The sequence below is a fragment of the Leucopleurus acutus genome, assembly GCF_964270905.1.
Source record: "Leucopleurus acutus genome assembly, chromosome: 8".
In the NCBI taxonomy this organism is placed as follows: Eukaryota; Metazoa; Chordata; class Mammalia; order Artiodactyla; family Delphinidae; genus Leucopleurus; species Leucopleurus acutus.
In genome coordinates this window covers 84,910,444-84,926,852 of record NC_139151.1, presented here as the reverse complement: position 1 = coordinate 84,926,852, position 16,409 = coordinate 84,910,444, and the positions used below count along the sequence as shown (strand labels likewise).

The window sequence follows — 16,409 nt, the reverse complement described above, 5'->3', positions numbered from 1 at the left end:
AAGGATCATTTATTAGTTCATTGTAACTAACAGGAAGAGCCTAAATATAGAAATCATAAGAGCAGAAACTGAAAAGTGTGAGGAATGTCTGAGTATTGGTTAGAGCACTTAAGTTATTTTTATCTGTTTTGTCTTGTCCCCAGGGAAGGATACAGGTAGTGAACAATGGGGAATTAAGTAAAATGTATTTTCCTTGATTACAATATTCTTTTTCTCACCTAGGACCAAATGGCTCGGAATCCAGCTGCTATCGACATGTTTATCATAGGTAAGAGAAAAGTCTCTTCTTTCTGGTCAAAAAAATTAAGTTGGTAAAAACTTTTCTATTAATTGATCAACTGGCAATTTTATATTTGTATTTCTTAAAGCTTGCTGGTTCATAAAGTACTATAACTAGGTTCTCATTAGAATAGCCCTTGTACTTTATTTGACTTGGGTTTCCATTTGGAAAAAGCTATGCCATATACAACCTTGTGCTCTTAGGATTCTGCTATAGAACAGTGAAATGTATAGAATTGCTAAGAATGTGTATATAGTTCCCTTACACACACATGCATTTTCCATTGATCATATTCATACATAATTAGAGATATAGATACATAAAATAACTATACTTTTTCTCTTCTGGTGCCAGTGCTATAGTAAAATACTGATGTCACACCAGAGACTTCAGACCAGCAGTCTTCAGAGACCACAATAAACTGGGCCTTATAAACTGCTTGGCACACCTGGCTTTTCTTGGCCTTAAAAGCATATTTCTCATAGGATTTTGAGAACAATTCAATTTTTATTCAAGAGCAGCTCACCCCTGTGCTGTTCATCCATTCTTGTTTTGCTTAGATTTTGCTCACGTAGAGGAAAAAGAGAAGCTTCCTGACTATCCATGCTGCTTTTTAAAGGCATTTCTGGAACATATTAAACATCATTATATATTAATAGTAAAAGGATCTTGCAGGCCAAGGCATCTGTATTTAATTGTATCTCCTAATTGGAACCTTGAACAGAGTATAAGTCTCTGTGTGTTCAAACTACAGCATATTCTAGGTTTGTGGCATACTTCACAATATCAAGAAGTTCTCACCCCTACGCAGTCAGTTATAAAACACTTTTAAGCTTGGTTCCTAGCCTTCAGCTAACCCTGATTCCTGTGGTCTATGGTATCTAAGTTAAGCACCCTCTGGGGGTTACGCCCTTGCTCGTTGCCCTCTTTGGCTTCTCTGGGTGGCACATACTCTGAGAACATGATCGTCCTGGCTCTAGTCCAGTGGTGCTGCTCAGTCTATAAACTAAAGGCTGCCTGAGCTCTAAGGTAAGCTGCCGGCTAGGCTCTGTGAGTTTCTTAGTCTTAGTTTGGTGCTGGTCTGACATGGTGTGGAAGACCCCACCACTACAGCAGAGTACTAAGGTCTGAGAATACTCTTCTGGGAGTTGGGGTTTCTCCTAGAATGAGAGAGTAAAGCAAAAGATTTGAGATGCACTGGAAGAAATGAGACTAACTGGAAGTTAGTCTGGGAGGAAAGATGAGAAAGCATCTGATCTGCCTTTACACTACCTTGATAAAACCCCAATACTCTCAAAGGAACTGCAAGATATGGGCTTACTTTAAAAGGTAAACTACTGTAGAACATATAAATTACATCTTAATTCAACTAAGTTTGACTTTCTTGGAATTTTTGGTAAAACATAAGATGGAATCTCCTGATATTCAGTGCATTATTAATACATATTTAAGAAAACTGGAATCTATGTGCAGATAAGTTTAGTGGTGAAGGCTGCATGGAAAATTTTATCCTTATTTTAAAGAACACACTTCGGTATGTGTTATAATAAATTAAGGCACATTAAAATACACCATGCCAATTTCTTTTTTAATGTAAATCATAAGAAATTTCTTTTTTCTTATATAATATTTTAGTTCATGAAATTTACAAAATGATTTTTTAAACTCTGCAGGGAAACTGCTAGTTCTCAAAACAGAAAATTGTACCTTCTATGAATTTAAAAACATTCATGTGGCCCCTTAATATCTAGCTCAAAGTGGATAGAAGATGATCAGTGATCATTTGAATAAAGTAGCAGTTAATAAATAAAGGGTCAGAGTGGGCCATTAATAGGCATTGAAAAAAGAGTAAACTATTGTAGTTTACCTTCTGTCAGTTGATACCTTTAAAATTTTAAAGCTGTATACTCTCAGACTCAAGCTTAAATTGTATCTTCAGTCATTCCCTAAATAGAATTATAAGTAAATACATACTATAAATTTAGCATCTGACTTTCAGTGTGGCAGAGTACAGGAACTGGGTTAATAGAAACAAGATTATGAAGAAATTCATTAAACAACATTGATTAAGGGACTAGTATGTGTTAGGCACTGAGCTGTATTAACAGTCAATGATGGGGGTCTGAGAAAGTTATGTTGTATTACCCACAAGAGGCAACATAATTCATGTAAATACTTGTTATTGATCCAATCACTAGGTCAGGGATATATGGTCTGGACTGGACTATCCCAGTCATTCTTCTCTGCGTTGAGCTGGTCACTGAGAATATGGAGGACCGCTGTACATTTGAATCTGTAGTAATGCAACTGGGCTACTTTGGGATTGGCCTGATGCCCAGAACTCCACAGTGCTATACCCCTATTAGATGTCCAGACTGAGCCTGGCTTCTGCCAGAGTTTTGTGCATGAGTCAGGATGTGCCTGGACCAGGGATGTACCCTGATCATATGAGGATAGGTGCTGATACTTTTTCTGTAGTTTCTTCATAGACATAGCTATACCTCCTTTGTTCTATATGTTCCAGAAATTATAGACAGAAGGCTTTTCATTCTTGTACCAGAACAAATTAAAGTTTAAAAGTCAACTATTTAGTTTTAAGTGTAAAAAGTAGTTTGAAGGTAGTCGGAGGATTCCCTAGCAAGGTAGTTTGGAATAAGATTGATAGAACTGAGGATAGAAATTTACCTAATAAAGGATTAGTAGAATGGTATATATAAATATTTCTAGCTTTGGCATCACTAGATATCACTATTAAGCATAGAGAAATTGTCGTTTTTCCCCTTGTTTCCTGTATAAATTAAAAAAAACCTATTTGTCCTTTTCTCTTTTTTTTTCCCTTCCTTTTTTACAGGTGCTACTTTTACTGACTGGTTTACTTCTTATGTCAACAATGTTGTATCAGGTGGCTTCCCTATCATCAGAGACCAAATTTTCAGGTATTTCACTTGGGGCTTTATGGATTGGAATGATTATAAATCAGGAAAAAACATCAGTTACAGATCAGGAGATGAAGTTTCCCATGAAGGTTAATAACAGAACCTCTCATCTTAAGTCTCGCTATTTTATTCTCACTTTAAAGCCAACACATCCAAACAGTTGAACAGCCAGTATTTTTTTCATCTTGAAGAATCAAGAGAAAAAACTGATTTTGATTTAGGAGCTGTGGCTTTATAGTAGTTACATAGTTGTGGGGTTTTTTGGCGGTGGAGTGGGAGGCTGTTGCCAATAACAGATTTACTGTGAATAGCAAGTCAGTAACTATTAGCTCCTGGAAATATTAGTCATTATCTCTAAATGGAACACTCAGGTATTATAGATGGAACTAGAGGTTGGTTCACAGTAGCTCAGTTGGCAGAAATGATACGTTAATTATACATTAGAGGCCTCTAGAATAACAATACTAACACATTTTTATTGTCAGAGTCACTGTGTATAGGGCATAGCTGGGCTTTCAGATGTTCCAAAAGTTTCCTTAGCTCTAAAGACTGAAGTAAGCTCTTTTTAGTTTCCAAGTTAGTTACTGATCCATTATTTGAACCACTGGTCAACCACTGGTTGAACCTTGACTACTATCATTACTGATTCAGAGTCTTCAAGGTTTTCTAGTTTGTTTGTTCTTTTAAGCTTAATAACTATACCTTTAAGGTGCCAAATATGATTTAAATTTGTTTTTATCGTAAAGTAAAATATAAACTATTTTGCATTGTATCTTTAAATCTTTTATCTTACAGAATTGATGTTTGTTGATTAAAAAATGTTTAATTTTTTAAAATTACCTAGATATGTTCATGATGCAGAGTGTGTAGCAACGACTGGGGATATTACAGTTTCCGTTTCCACATCGTTTCTGCCAGAACTTAGCTCTGTACATCCACCCCACTATTTCTTCACATACCGAATCAGGTGAGAATTTTAAATGGGGTTGCCTTTGGGGATATACCTTATGGATGTGTTGTTATCACCCCATTTGACATGATATAAAAACACATTCTGAAAGGCAGCTTCTTGCTAAAGTGTGGAGGTAGGTGGATAACAAACAAATTTTCTACAATATAGTGTTTGTAAAGCACCTTGAGTTTGTATCAACTTTTGTGCCAGGTACTTTGAGAGGTGGACCACTAAGCTGTAATCATCATGAAAGGTCAGTATTAGAGTTATAATGCGTTCTGAAAGCTATGAAATTGCCCAAGATAAAACGATGCATTTCAGTTTTATCTTGCCTGTCTATATTTAATTAAAAGTGTAATAAATATTTATTGAGTACAGCCTGTATATTAGACATAGTGCTGAGCAAGCCCTGGATTTGGTTAAATAAAAAACAAATATTAAATACACTTTAATTAGAAGTACTCTGTACTGCTAGGTAAAGATAACTCATTGCCCTAAGGGATTAAGAATGCTTTGTTTTTAGATGTATTTTTAAATACTTTATGATATATATTTTCAAAAAATACATATACATGCATATATACATACTAGAAATAATAATAATGTATACTTAACCAGAAAGCATTCTAGGATTTTGGTATTGTATGAAGCCTTTGATATGTCCAGTTACACATATTCAGATGAATGTTGTTTTAATTGTTTAATTTAATCCTGCCTAGGATTGAGATAAGCTTAAAATAGTAATACCTACACGTGCTTATACAGTATTCTAAATGAAAATAAGAGTCAGCAGAGTCTCAGAAAAAGGAGGGAAATAATAGTATTGGAAAACAGAGTCAAGGTATAACCCCAGTAACTAAATAGTAGATGCACGAAATAGTGACATTTTGCTCTGAGCTTTCTAGAAGCTAATGGAGAAAAGGGCTGTATAGCCTTGTAGTGAAAGAAAAGACTCCATTTTTTAGAACAGAAGTTTTTCATGGCACCATATTCTAGAAAGTGTTTCCCACATTGGTCTTTATTTGAACAGCAAAAGATTGTTGTCACCACTATGTTTGTAAATTTTTATGTTGCCCATTCTATTGTTAAATCCTAAATGAAAGTCAAGTGTGTAAATTGAATGAAACCATTTCTGTGGGGGAGTTCAGCTAATTAGGCCAGAATCTTTGCAAACTTACAGGAATAGATGATTTACACAGACTTTGGGTTGGGTTTCTTAATTTCCTTTGGAAATCCCTTTCACCGGCTTAGATCAAAATACTGTAGCTCTTAAACAGAAAAAACCAACGTGTCTCTACCACTCCATTCTCTTCTCCAGGATTGAAATGTCAAAAGATGCACTTCCTGAGAAGGCATGTCAGTTAGACAGTCGCTACTGGAGAATAACAAATGCTAAAGGTGACGTGGAAGAAGTTCAAGGACCTGGAGTAGTTGGTATGTATCCCAAGATTTGGGTTTATACATCAGTTGCTTCTGAAACATTTTGGAGAGTATATATGTGATACATAGCTTGGCAAATGCATGATGTAGTTAGTGGATAAGACTGCATCTTTTTAATAGCTGTGTTTCAGTGTGAAAGATATCATAGATTCTGAATTCTTCTCCTAACTACAATATTTTGCTTCATAAATATAATGTGTAAAGGTCATTATTTTATCAGTTTAGTACCTGAAACATGAACTTTTCTAAAATTATAGCAAACTCAATTATTCAGGGATTGAATTTCCCTTCTGTAGATCACATGGGTTTCTTGCTTTTCCTTCTTAACTGCTTTATTTTTTTAGCTGGATAATTATTCATTATATTCTGTAGGGTTACGGGGTGTATGGCAGAAAGAGAAAATAAATTTCATATTGGTCATCTTTTTGAAATTTCAGGAGAAATGTTAAACTTAGTAGCACAGATTTTATTGTTTTTTGATTTCAATCATCTCTAGCCTCTGATTACCATTGACATTTGGCTTTTTAAAAAATTATGATTATCATAAGTTTCTGAGACCTCAGATTCTTCACGTTTTATATGTGTCCTTCAGGAAAATAATACTATTTAAGCTATGTGCTTTTGTTATTGGCCCTAAGCATATGTAGAATTCAGTTTAAATTGAAGTTGTTTTAACTAATTGCCACAAATAGATTCATATTCTACGTGTCTTTTTAAGGAATTTTTCCTGGATATTAAAGAATTTTATTAAAGCTGTAATTCTTTTTCTGTCATTTCGTCTATTGGTGTAAAACCTTTCCCTTGTGACTGCCATTTTGTCTGGGCTAAATGCTTAATATGCATCTTCAGAGTTTTATGTTTTAGTCTCTTGCTACATTTAAACATTTAGATTATCCTTATCTCTGTTTGAACTAGAATATGTGACACTTTTTATTACCAGTGTCTTAAAGATTGTGTCCTCAATGCCGCTCCGTTTTTTTTAAATTAGTTTTTTATAAATTAATTTTATTTTATTTATTTTTGGCTGTGTTGGGTCTTCCTTGCTGCACACGGGCTTTCTCTAGTTGCGGTGAGCGGGGGCTACTCTTCGTTGCGGTGCGCAGGCTTCTCATTGCAGTGGCTTCTCTTGTTGCAGAGCACGGGCTCTAGGCACACGGGCTTCAGTAGTTACAGCATGCTGGCTCCGTAGTTGTGGCTTGTGGGCTCTAGAGCGCAGGCTCAGTAGTTGTGGCACATGGGCTTAGTTGCTCCGCGGCATGTGGGATCTTCCCGGACCAGGGCCTGAACCCATGTCCCCTGCATTGGCAGTTGGATTCTTAACCACTGCGCCACCAGGGAAGCCCCCCTCTCTTTTTCTAATTTTCATTCTACTGGATATCACCCCCCCACCCCCAACACACTATAGGGAATTAGGAAAGTACAAAAAAATGTCAAAATACTCATAATCCCATCCCAAAATATTAACATTTTGTTATAGTTCCTTTTAGATTTTTTCTAATTATGCATTTTCTTTAATATAGTTTAAAGAGGACATATCGTGTTTGCTATAATGAAGAACTAAATATTATACTTTAATTTATTGTTACTGTTTTCTCTGCAGGTGAATTTCCAATCATCAGCCCAGGCCGGGTGTATGAATACACAAGTTGTACCACATTCTCTACAACATCAGGCTATATGGAAGGATATTATACCTTCCATTTCCTTTACTTTAAAGACAAGATCTTTAATGTTGCCATTCCCCGATTCCATATGGCATGTCCGACATTCAGGGTGTCTATAGCTCGATTGGTAGGTTAAATTTTCCTCTGGTGCTGATTTTACATGACTTTGTGGAATGAACTCCACAGAGGGTCTTTGTTGATTACCCAGACAGATAGTTTGTAAATGGTATTTCAGAGAACCCTAGAGATTTTGAGGGAAATATCTTTGGGGGGACGGGGAGATGTGTGAATATGTTGGGGGGGGTGGACAGTAAGTAAACTAGGCTCCAGATTCTTCAATCAGAGTAACTCTACTGTTATGTTTTTGTTGTTGTTTTTGTTTGTTTGTTTTAAATAGACTTTATTTTTTAGAGCAGTTTCAGATTCACAGCAAAATTGAGCAGAAGGTACAGAGATTTCCCATATACCCTCTGCTTCAACTCATGCATAGACTCCCCCATCATCAATATCTCCCGCCAGAGTAGTAACTTTGTTACAGCTGGTGAACCTACATTGACACATCATTATCACCCAAAGTCCATAGTTTACATTAGGGTTCACTCTTGGTGTTGCATATTCTGTGGGTTTGAGTGTATGTATAATGACATGTATCCACCATTACAGTATCATATAAGGTAGTTATTGGTTTCAAAGTTTCAGTGTCTTTTCCAGTTTCCAAAAACAGTTTTGTTGCCTAATGAGAATCACCACACTAGACCAGTTAGAATCGCCTTTATTTCATTTCATTAAGACTGGGGAAGCAATTTCTTACAGTGGTTTTGCTAAAACTCCCAATTAAAAAAAAATAACACAAATATCCTATAAAATCATTACAAAGAAGATTTAATGGGTAGACTTGCACTTTTAGTAGTCTCTCTTTGGGATCATTTCCTAAGTCAACTAGCTGTTTTTTTGAAATCTCATTTCTAGGGTGACAGGTATAGCAGTAACCCCAATCTTACAGGCTATAAAATGATTAAAGAAAATTGTGACACTTGAGTTATACAATAGGAATAAATAATGAATTGCATACCCAGAATATAATCAAGTCATAGGTGTCAAATGTTCAAAAAAAGCCCTCTAGCTCCTGGGATGACCCCGATGGGTGGGTCTAATGGAAGTCTGGGAAGATAGACATGATATTAATCTGACTTAGAGTGGATACATTCCCAACTCCAGTTTGGAAAGAGAAGGATGATGATGAGACTTTAGGCCATTATACTTGTGGTATTTCTGGTGAAAAGAGTCTACAGCCTGGGTTTGGAAGTGAAGTTTAGCTTCCCTCCCAGTGGTATATTTCCAATACTGTAAATTTGCTACTTCCTATAACAGTCTTCCATTTTTGACTAGCCCCATTTCTGTATGAGATTGGTATCATCTTGTCCTTAAATATTTGATACAATTTATCAGTGAAGTCATCTTGGGCTGGAGTTCTCTTTGTGGGAACGTTTTGAGATATGAATTTTATTTCTTTAATATTCATATTTTCTGTTTCGTGTTTCACTTTCGGTAATTTTGTGTCTTTCAAGGAATTTGTCCACTTGGTCTAAATGTTGAATTTATTTCCATAAAAGTTATTTGCAGTATTCCCTTGATATCCTTTTAATGGCCGTAAGAGCTATAGTTATATGTAGTGTTTTGTTCTTAATATTGGTAATGTACATCTTCTCTTTTGTTCATCATCTTAGCCAGGGGGTTGTCACTTTTATTGATTATTTAAAGGAACAATTTTTGGTTTCACTGTTTCTCTCTGTTTGTTCATTTTCTGTTTCATTGATTTCTGGAGTTATCTTTATTTCTCTCCCACTTACTGTGGGTTTAATTTGCTTTTTTTTTTTACTTCTTAAGGTAGAAGTTTAAATTATTGATTTTAGACCTTCTCTCTAAGCACTGTTTTAGCTACATTTCACAAATTTTGATGCATTATTTTTATTAACATTTAATTCAAAATATTCTCAGATTTCCCTTGTAATTTAATTTTGATCTATGTCTTTTCTAGAAATGTATGAATTTCCAAACATTTGGAGCTTTTCCAGTTACCTTTTGGTTATTGATTTCTAGTTTTGTTATGGTTAGAGAACTCGCTGTGTATAATTTCAATATTTTTAAATGTTTTATGGCCCAGCATTATGGTCTATCTTGGTAAATGATCCTTGTGTATTTGAAAAGAATGTATATTCTGATATTTGGGGGAATATTAATTCTATAAATGGCAAGTCAAATTGGTTGACTGTTTTTCAAGTCTTCTATATATTTACTGATCTTTTGTATGTGTGTGTGTTCTCTGAGAGATGATTGTTGTAATCTCCAACTATAATTACAGTTTTGTCTATTTTTTTAATTCTGAATTTTTATTCTCTTTTTAATTTGCTTCATGTATTTTAATTATATGCAAATATGTTTAGCATTGTTACATGTTTTTAATGAAGTGCTTCTTTTATTGTTATAAAATCTCTATCTATGGCAATATTCCTTGCCCTAAAGTTGCTATATATTCCTGACCTAAAGCATAAAGAGTGTTGACATTTGTTTGCACAGGTAGTTTGCGCAGTTACTTTTGGGTCAGTCGATCCTGTTGAGGCTTGTTTTCAATGTTTGTTAGGGTGGGGATAGAGTAGTTTTTACTTAAGGACAGTAGTTCTGAGACTTTGCCGTCTCATGATCCCCTTCAGCTCTTAAAAGTTATTGAGGACTCCAAAGAACTCTTGCTTATATGGGTTATATGACATTTATCATGTTAAAAATTAAAACTGAGAAGTTTTATAATATTACTCCTTTTTTAAAGTTTTAAATTTTTAAATTTATAATTTCAAATTACAATAATAAACTCATTACATGTTCGACCCTCTCTTAACTATGTTCTTACTTAAGAGTTTTAGTTTCCTCCCAACCACAAAGAAGCATATAAAATCTTGATCTGCCTTGTGGAAAATGTTTTCTCTTTCTCAAGGATGAGAACTCAATAAAATGAAATGAGAATTCTGGACTTATTTCTAATCAACATGAAAGAGGCAGTGGGGATTGTATTTGTATTGTGTTTATTTGTATTGTACCTTTCCTGTTTAAAAATTAGTTTTTTTGATATGGAAGTTGAGTTGTTCCCCTTATTTGTCCACTAGCCATATATTATCATACTTAATACTTCCTTTTGCTTTATACTTTGAATGTTGCTATAAAACATTTTTTGGTTGGTCTTAAGCCTTTTCTTGGTCTAGGTAGTTTGTTTTTGGACACTTGAGAGGCTCCTGCTGCTTATTTATTTCCATTCTTGTCTGTGTGTTCCTCTTTCCATCTACTGTTTGTATATGTACACTTTTGTCTGAGATCATCAGCAATCTCCCTCTTTAGCTACATTGATTTCTTTAACAGTTTTTCTGGTTTCTTCCTTAAGATAATTAATAATCATACTACCTGGATTTAATGTTTCAGAATTTCCTAAGCCTTAATCCTCTCCCCCTTTTGTACCTTCTACTGAATTTTAAAGTCTTTATTTCCCAGATTAAAAAAATCAAAAGATAAAAGTAATGAAATATAGTTATGTATATTTTCTCTGATTGTTGTTGTTAGTGTTATAATAAATCCCAAGTGACAGTTCCTTTGACAAATTCTAAAGGACATTTCCTTTCCCCCACGTTAATTAATTTGCTTGCTCAACAGATATTTATTGAGTACCTACTAGGTGCTGGGGAAAATGCAGTGAACGATATAATCAAAATCTCTGCCTTCAGGGATGTGATGTACAGCATGGCGACTATGGTTAATAACACTGTACTGCATATTTGGAAGTTGCTAAGAGAGTAGATCTTAGAAGTTCTCATCACAAGAAAAAAGCCCTGTAACTATGTAAGGTGATGGATGTTAACTAGATTTATTGTGGGGATCATTTTGTAATGTATACAAATATTGAATCATTATGTTGTACATCTGAAACCAATATAATGTTGTATGTCAATTATGCCTCAATAAAAATAAAAAAAGAAGAAAGTTGAGGAGATTAAAAAAAAATCTCTGGCTTGGAATTTACATTCTAGTTGGAAGAGACAAAGTGTAGCAAATACACACTCCTCACTTATGTCAAGTAGTAATACGTGCTCTGGGAGAAAAATCAGAGTAAGGGAGCTAAGGAGTATACTGTTGGGTTGTTCTGATATAAAGATGTGTCAGGGAAGGCCTTGGTGACATTTGAGTTCAGACTTGAAAGAAGTAGAGGGAGCTGGGTGGATGTGTGGTTGAAGGGTGTTCCAAGCAGAAGAACAGCAAGTACAGAGGTGCTGAAGCACTCATGTGCTTGGTACGTCTGAAGAACTGCACGGAGGCCACTGTAGCTGGAGGGCAGTGAACAGGGGAGAGTGGTTAAAGACTCGATCACGGGGTAGTGGGATGCTGCATATGCAATGCCATAAAAGCCTTGGTGGAAGGACTTTTGCTGCCATCACATCCCAAGTTTCCCAATACTTGCCACATTACCAGCTAGGTCCTCCTTGCCGTTCAGAGTTCTGTCCAATACAGGAGGTCCTCTCACCTAGTCTTCAAATGTGTGAGAGAGAAAACCAACAGCAGAATGGGTCAAGACTCAATTAGAGACACTGCTTAAAAGGAACTGAAGTTCCCAAGAGATGTTCAGATATTGGATGTTCAACATCACTACTGCCTTATTCTGAGAGCCTTCAACAAATTAATTTAAAAGCAGAGGCTACCAATGCTGATTGTCTTTATACTAGGAGCTCAATAGAAATCTCAGACCTCCTGTTGACAGTACATAAAACTTACCAGTAGAGGTCATACCTTAGCAATATTTTCAGATCCTCTTTTCTGTAAGCATGTAGGTTAATAAAGAATTGTTATTCAGTACACTAATAAGTTCAGTAAAATTTTATCTTGGGCTGTTAGGAGTGGTCTGTTTGCTACATTGTGTGAATTACCAACCACCATGTAAAAAATAAGTACTATACTGATGAAATATATTTACCATTAAAACCACATTGAGCATTTTAAAACTTGTGATAGAATATATACTCTAGAATTTGCATCAGCATGTGCATCATGAAAATGTATAAAAGGCTATAAAATTCTATTTTAAAAATCTATAAACATTCTCTGAGAAGTCTATAAAAATTCATATTTGGCATGCCCAGTTGTTTAGATTCTAGGTAAATGAGAACTTATATTAAATAAGAGTAAAAAAAACTGATGGAAGTTCTTATCAAAAGATTGTTTTCTCTTTCAAGGAAATGGGTCCTGATGAATATGAAGAGATGGAAGAAGAAGAAGAGGAGGAGGAGGAGGAAGACGATGATGATGATTCGGCAGATATGGATGAATCTGATGAAGACGACGAGGAGGAGAGACGGAGGAGAGTCTTTGACGTTCCCATTCGGAGACGCCGCTGCTCTCGCCTTTTTTAGCAAGCCTCTGCTGATGGAAGCCCCGGGGTGAATCAGCCTGTTAAATAGATTTCTCAGTAATGTAAATAACTAAATTGTTCTCAGCTTATAGCAGGAAAACTAGCATGAAATATTGTGCCAGGACCTGGGTTCTATACGACACTACTTTAGGAGCTGGATTGTTTGACTTTGCGTAGTGTTTTTGAGGTAGAGGAGGAAATGGGAATCTTTTTTTCCTCTTCTAGAAGTCAGTGGGAGAATAGTTCTCTAGCTAAGGAACAGACTTTTTTTTGTTTAAAGATATTTTATACTTATAAAAATATGGAAATGGGAGGGAGTAGAATAAGGATTTAAAATGAAGCAGAAATACCTACACAAGGATAGAGAGAAACTGTGTGACTGAATGATTCTGTGAAAAGACATAAGTTATTTAGAGATGAACAGAATTTGTAATTAGGCTAATCCATTTAGTGAGTCCTGTATATTTTGTACTCACAGGGAACTGATTGACTAAATAGCTTGAATGCTAGCTGTCCTTTCTTAGACAATCTGTCCTTAAATTTAGAGTTTTTGTCACAACCTTGAATTTAAAGTCTATCAGTATGACTTTGACCTTGAATTTAGTCTTCAACTCTGCCAACCTTGAACTTAAAGTCTTCAACACTATGAACTTTATCATGTTGTTCACGATGCATCATTTTTGAAGTGTAGTGTGTAAAAGTATGTATTGTGTTGCTTATTAACAAAAGATTCTTCACAATATCTCATGTAGTCTAAATTTGAAAATACTGCTTCTGTTTTGTTTCCCCTCTATATACTTGACTGTCTAACTTTGTGATAAGTGACATGAATTTTAAGTTAAGATTAAGTATGTTTCCCTAAAACATGGATTTTTTTGTAATTATGTAATTGAGAGTTTGGAATGAAATCCTCCAAGTGTCAAAAACTCACATTTTGAAAACATATTTTGATTCCGATCCTGTATTTTGTATAATTGCCTATTTCCCATAAACTAATATTAATAAGCCTTTGCTCTTAAGATGGAAGATGAGATCAAAACTCATTGGCCTATTGCCAGAGGCCCATTCAAAGTCATTTCCTGGCTTTGCCGATACTCTGTCATGTACTCCACCTCGCACTTCCCCCAGGAACAGTTCTTTTGTAGGGAAAACTGTAGGAAGAGGGAGGTATATACAGGATTAAGCAGCTCCCATCAGGGACCATGAAGGCAAACTTAGTCTTTCATGCTGGCGCATGGCAAAATGTTCTGAAGTGGAGTAGGTAGCTTTTCCTGCTTATTTCTTTGCAAATAGGCTCCCAAATCTATTATGCCTACCCTTTTTTTTTTAATCAACCCACTGGTTTTTTGAAAAATAAACTTCCCCAGTAAAGTAGTGATTTAATTAAAACTAGTTAACGTTGGAAGTTAAAGCTGGAGCCAGGATACCTTGCCATTCTTTGCATCTTTCTTTTTTCAGAATGGCCTCTCTTCTCTCAGTTCCCAGAGTACTCATGATGTCCCAAATCTCCCTGCCACCCCATCCAATCCTTGCTCCTCAGAATGCTTCAGCCTTGCTTATCCTTCCATCAGAATTCATTCTCTTAGTATGTTGAATGAATGGGCTCTATTTCTTACTAAGGTGTGATTGATTAGTTGATAACAACCTCAGGTGTTTTATTTCATTGGCAAGAACGTGTATTCACACAGAAAAGGGATCTAACAGTTGATCAGACTGCTTTTGGTGGAGTGAAGCCCATTTCTGGCTCCTAGGTCCATTCAGAAAACCACTTATCTTTTACTCATTTGTCTGAAGCTTGATGTATCAGGATGAGGCAGATATGTAAATAAACCAGAGCTTAAATAGCTTAGGGTTCTTTTTTTCTCTTGTGAAAAGTAGAAAGTAACTAGCTCAGGACTGATAAGGTGGCCCAATGGTGTCAACATTCTAGGTTCCTTCCATCTTCCTGTTCTACCATTCGTAGCAGACTTTAATCTTTAAGGTCACCTCATGACTGCAAGATAGCAACTGCAGTCATATTGTATTCCAGGAAGGATGATGAGAAAAGGGAAAAATTAAATGGAAAGTAAAAAGTCAATCATAAGGCTGGAGAGAGGTAAACCAGCCAGGTCTCCAGCAGGAGCAAAAGTAGAGAAGGGGCAAGAGATGCAGGTATTAACATGGGCAGCCTGTAAACCTGGTATGAAGGAATTGTAATGGCCCAAGTAAGACATGCTACAGGCATGAATTAGGGCAGTATCCGTAGGAGTAGAGTGAAGAGGGGATGAAATTGAAGTAGCTAAATGATAAAATAGGCAGGAGTTGGTGATTGCCTGTGTGGGAGTGGAAGAAATAGAAGTTGATTCCAGGTACGGGGCTTCATTTATGAAAAAAAATTGCAGGAAAAGCAGTGGAACATTTGGACACATTTTGAGTTCAAGGTGTCTGTGGGACATACAAATGGAGTTGTCCAGTAATCAGTTGGATATGAATATGAAGATCCAGGGAGTGGTCGGGACTGGAGAATAAAGATTTGCAAATCATCTGCAAACATACATACAGTCATCCCTCGGTATCTGCAGGGGATTTATTCCAGGACCTCCACAGATACCAAAACATGCTCAAGTCCCTTATCTAAAATGGTGTCATACAGCCAGCCCTTGGTAACTGCATATTCTGCAGTTGGTTGGCCGAACCTACAGATACGGAGGGCCAACTGTATTCCCAAGGTAAAACAGTGGGTGCACTATAGTCTCCCAGGGAAAACATATAGCCATGGTTCTCAGTCCAGCCCTGGCAACACCACATTATGAGGGGGTAATGGAAAAGAATCTCAAGACCGAGGGCTTCCCTGGTGGCGCAGTGGTTGGGAGTCCGCCTACCGATGCAGGGGACGCGGGTTCGTGACCCGGTCCGGGAGGATCCCACATGCCGCGGAGCGGCTGGGCCCGTGAGCCATGGCCGCTGAGCCTGTGCTCCGCAACGGGAGAGGCCACAACAGTGAGAGGCCCGCGGACCGCAAAAAAAAACACACACACACAAAAGAATCTCAAGACCCAAAGGTCAAGGAACTGGACGCAAAACCAGGAGAGAGTGGCATCTCAGAACCCAAGAGAGTTTAAAGGAGGGAAGAGCTTATAGAATGCATAGAAAATGCATGTGGAAGAGCTTTGTAAAGCTATCATAGGAAACACATGTATTAGCTGATTTAAGCAGACACACTTTAAATATCAAAGCAAATCTTTCTGATTTGAGAATACTGTTTGTATAGAGAAAATCCAAGATTAAGGCACCACCAAATGAAATTCATTCCCTGACATCCCAAAGCCATCAGAGGATCATGGTAGAAGGCACGTGTCATGATCAGTTGTCATACGATTTCCCCTGCTTGAACTTTGTCATGGGTTCCTCTGCTCCCAATTCAACATGAGCAGTCCTGAGATGCAATACCTTCTTACCCTGATCCTCAAGGAGTCTCACAGTCCCCAATAGAGGTCAATCTCTTGGAGAAAGACCTGTACTTTTGGCCTGCTTTTCCCACTCCCCCTTGTATGGCCCTCTTTAAGCCGGTTCTGCAGTGGGTAGTGACAAAGTGATAACCAGAAACTTCAGATTACATCTTCACCTAAAAATAACGTTCTAGAGACTTCCATGGCGGTCCAGCTGTTAAGACTCCCGGCTTCCACTGCAGGGTGCGTGGGTTTCATTCCTGGTC

The 16,409-nt window shown here is 36.7% G+C and overlaps 1 protein-coding gene across 2 annotated transcripts in view; it reads left to right on the top strand.

The window, feature by feature from the left end:
• FBXO3 (F-box protein 3) overlaps positions 1 to 13,722 on the top strand; it is a 32,248-nt gene extending 18,526 nt beyond the window's left edge. The window contains exons 6-11 of one of the 2 annotated variants that reach the window (XR_014326378.1): positions 223 to 268; positions 3,132 to 3,216; positions 4,061 to 4,183; positions 5,487 to 5,602; positions 7,209 to 11,159; positions 12,540 to 12,651. Coding sequence is in view for 1 of the 2 variants with exons in the window: in XM_082844610.1 (XP_082700736.1) it covers positions 223 to 268; positions 3,132 to 3,216; positions 4,061 to 4,183; positions 5,487 to 5,602; positions 7,209 to 7,399; positions 12,540 to 12,716 (738 nt within the window). In the remaining variant the exon portion in view is untranslated. Of the gene's footprint in view, positions 1 to 222; positions 269 to 3,131; positions 3,217 to 4,060; positions 4,184 to 5,486; positions 5,603 to 7,208; positions 11,160 to 12,539 lie in introns of both variants that reach the window. The other variant, XM_082844610.1, reaches the window with a different exon arrangement.
• The last annotated feature ends 2,687 nt before the right edge of the window (positions 13,723 to 16,409 follow it).